This window comes from Dioscorea cayenensis, chromosome 11, assembly GCF_009730915.1.
Source record: "Dioscorea cayenensis subsp. rotundata cultivar TDr96_F1 chromosome 11, TDr96_F1_v2_PseudoChromosome.rev07_lg8_w22 25.fasta, whole genome shotgun sequence".
NCBI lineage: Eukaryota > Viridiplantae > Streptophyta > Magnoliopsida > Dioscoreales > Dioscoreaceae > Dioscorea > Dioscorea cayenensis.
The window spans coordinates 1,799,000-1,802,340 of NC_052481.1; the positions used below are offsets into that span (position 1 = coordinate 1,799,000).

At 39.9% G+C, this 3,341-nt stretch overlaps 1 protein-coding gene across 1 annotated transcript; it reads left to right on the forward strand.

Moving 5' to 3' along the window:
- The first annotated feature begins 282 nt into the window (after positions 1-282).
- On the forward strand, positions 283-2,783 carry LOC120272229 (BEL1-like homeodomain protein 9). The gene is made up of 4 exons (XM_039278995.1): positions 283-831; positions 1,295-1,578; positions 2,119-2,179; positions 2,433-2,783. Exons 1-4 carry the CDS (start codon positions 283-285, stop codon positions 2,757-2,759), a joined length of 1,221 nt encoding a protein of 406 aa, XP_039134929.1. The 3' UTR covers positions 2,760-2,783.
- Positions 2,784-3,341: the final 558 nt, after the last annotated feature.

The window sequence follows — 3,341 nt, forward strand, 5'->3', positions numbered from 1 at the left end:
CAAGAACCACTCATTCATCCTAATTTCAAAAGCCTGAATCCCATCCACCCGAAATCCTATATCTTTCTTCGTTCAAAGCCTGCAACCTCGTACATCAGGTCCCATTATTGTGACCACTGCTCCCTCTCTTGCCTTCACTGTGCTTCTTTTTTCTCCTCCCTTTCTCCAAAAGAAAGCACCAGAATGAGCTTGTTCATGGTGGCCATGCTCCTCCTCTTCATTCTCCACCTCCATTCATAGAGGAATCTCAAGAACCAGCTTACAGATCAATAATATTCATTCATGGCGTCCACTGTTGACGGGTACGATGACCAATTTCATGCTATGTATCACGTCCCACAGAACAGTCGCAGAGAGAAGCTCCGATTCTCCGATTCTAACCCTCTTCTCCTCCCCATCCCTTCTTCTTCTTTTTCTGCCTCATCCCTAAACCCTAACTCTAACCTGAACTCTGGTTGCCTTGGTGGTTCTGCGTTCCCCATTCCTTCTTCTTCTTCCTCATCCCCAAACCCTAACCTTAACCTGAACTCTGGTCGTCTTGGTGGTTCTGCTTCTCGGGCTTTCTCTTTGTTGTTTTCCTCGGCGGCTTTGTTTGAGCATGCGCCGTCGAGGCCGTTTACTGGTTATGCTGCGGTTTTGAGTGGATCTAGGTATTTGGAGCCTGCGTTGCAGGTGCTTGAAGTGGCTTGTGGGGTGGGTCGTGTTAGAGCTTTTTATGGTGATCATTTTGGGATGGAGGATACTTGTCGCGCTGGGAGGGTTGTGAATGAATCAGTGTTGGGGAAGGAGCAACAGTGGAAAAAGGCTAGACTAGTTTCCATGCTCGATGAGGTATGCTATGAACTGAGTTTTCTTAGGTTTATTTTTCCCTATCATCAAGAGTCATCTACCATTTTATGGTGCGGAGCTGTTCAGCATTGAAACGAGTGAAGCCATCTATGTGCATGGGTTTTGTAATTTTTCAGATGTATCTTTGCTTTTGCACATATAATCTATTTAATAGTCTGGTTCACTGACCTAGATCTTATTTACGGCTACTGTTTCTTCAATGAAACTTTCCTCTGGTGGTATTTGCATTTATATGCTACTGTGAGTCGAGAAATAGTTTTCTGTTCCATCTGTTTGGGCATTATACTTTGTACCTCTGAATTCCTGTGTTCCTTAGTGCCAAGACATGTGAAGAGTATTATTCAATCATATAAACAAAAGAACAAAAAATTTAATACAAGTTTCCAAATGGCCTTGTCATTTTTACTTAGTCTCTCTATCTTGATTACATTTGACCACCTTGTAGGTCTGCAGCAGGTACACACATTATTATCAGCAATTGCAAGCAGTTATCCAAGCTTTTGAATCTGTTGCTGGCCTTAGTACTGCTGCACCATATGCCTTGATGGCTCTCCAGACAATGTCAAAGCAATTCAAGTGTCTAACAAATTTGATATCGGATCATTTCCATCTAACTGCAAGAAACCCAGAAACATACAGGCAGCCACCAATCTGGAGGCCTCAGAGAGGACTGCCTGAAAGAGCAGTAGCTGTGCTACGTAAATGGTTGTTCGAGCATTTCTTGCATCCGTAAGTGGTTTGACATATGGTAGTTGCCAAAATGTTAACTTTTTGATATATTCTGAATCAACATAGTTAATTTATTTCAAAGTAAACAAGTTAGCTGTTGAGCTGATAGTACAACAAAAGGCAACTTTCTCGCATATTGTATAGATTGATTGGTAATATTTCTGAGTAGTCCCATGTTTTTTCATTTTAACACTGAGCAGCCAACCAAGGTTTCTAATGTTCTGTTTGACAAACACTAGCCTCTTGATGAAGCATGTGCCTAGAATATTATGATATGCTCTAGTTGTTATTATGGCCTAGTAGAATAAAACCTGAATATTACTATGTTCTTTCTTGCAAAAGATCCAGTTCTCAGATGCTGGATGAGCATATCTTTATATTATGTGTACGCTGTTGTCTCGCTGATCATCTTTTCTAATCTCCCATGCCTCAGTATTGCTGACAGAATGGAGGCAGCTGCAATTGAATACCATTTGGGACCTTTGCTGGGCTGATACATGCATGACTCAATCTTTCTCACAATCAATTTTTTTTTTCCAGGTACCCTACAGACATTGACAAGCAAATGTTGGCAAAACATACAGGTCTATCTAGAAACCAGGTAGATGAAAATGTTTCATGCTTTCTATTTAATGAATTGGAGATTTACACCTGGCCTCCTGTGGAATGAACCAATTTTTAATCACTAATTTTATTGTAGTTATTCAACCATGCTGTGATAATGGACAATGAATTATGTACTCAGCCCTCAGTTTGCTCTTTTGAATTTATAACTTTCTGAAATATGATCCTTATCTTTGTTGCGATTATTATAGCATTCAATAAAATATCTTATACTTTTTGTTACTTGGCAGGTTTCGAACTGGTTTATCAATGCAAGAGTCAGGCTCTGGAAGCCAATGGTGGAGGAGGTACAGTCCCTCGAGCTCAGTCAATCTCATCAATTTCCGGCAGGAGACAGGAAGATTGAAGAACTAGGCAAAGGATTAAGTGCTGCTGGCAGGGGAAATGGTGGTGTTCCTCTTACTCTCGCTCTCCACCAAAGCAATGAAGTTTGCATATATAAACCTCTCCATCGGAATGCTGTTCGTAGTTTTGGTTTCGACTATGATGACATTACAAGAAATACAGGAAAATTCAATGGAAATATTTGTACGGATTCGTTCTGTCGCTATTTATAACTCTTTGGTGATTATTGTTGTTGTTATTATTATTATTAATGTTTTTATTATTTCTCTTTAGCGTAATTTTCCCAGCAAAAAGTATACACGATGGAGAAGGTATTTAAGCAAATAAGAGAAGTAATGCTTTTCAAATACTCTGTTTGTTAACCTCAAGGTTCTGGAAGAAACCTTATGGACAGATGGTTTTAACTCAATCTGAGTTTTACAATGACTTGGGTTGCAATGTTCACATGTTCAGCTTTGCTTTTAGTAACAATATGGTCTCTCCTGACTCCTGCTATTGGCATGGGAAAGATTGATCCTAGTGGCCTCCACCATTGGGTTTGGTTCCCCAAGGCTAAATCAAATAAAATCTCCAATGCTGTTTACCATTTTTTGAACAGCACACATCTCCAGGATGAGCTTAGGTTTGATTGGAAAAACATTTGGCACCTTAATGCCTCTCCTAGAGTAAAGACCTTTATTCGGATGCTTTGTCATGGGAAAATAAAAACTTCGGCCTTTAAACAATTTGTCCCATGTGTGATCTTCATTGGAAACTGTGGAGCACCTCTTTAATCAATGTGCTAAATTGCAATA

Excerpts from the sequence above, each read along its gene's own strand:
- LOC120272229 (XM_039278995.1), top strand. The coding sequence starts at position 283 with ATGGCGTCCACTGTTGACGGGTACGATGACCAATTTCATGCTATGTAT. Across the intron at positions 1,579-2,118 it reads TTCGAGCATTTCTTGCATCC|GTACCCTACAGACATTGACA; the intron begins GTAAGTGGTTTG and ends TTTTTTTTCCAG. Across the intron at positions 2,180-2,432 it reads CAGGTCTATCTAGAAACCAG|GTTTCGAACTGGTTTATCAA; the intron begins GTAGATGAAAAT and ends GTTACTTGGCAG.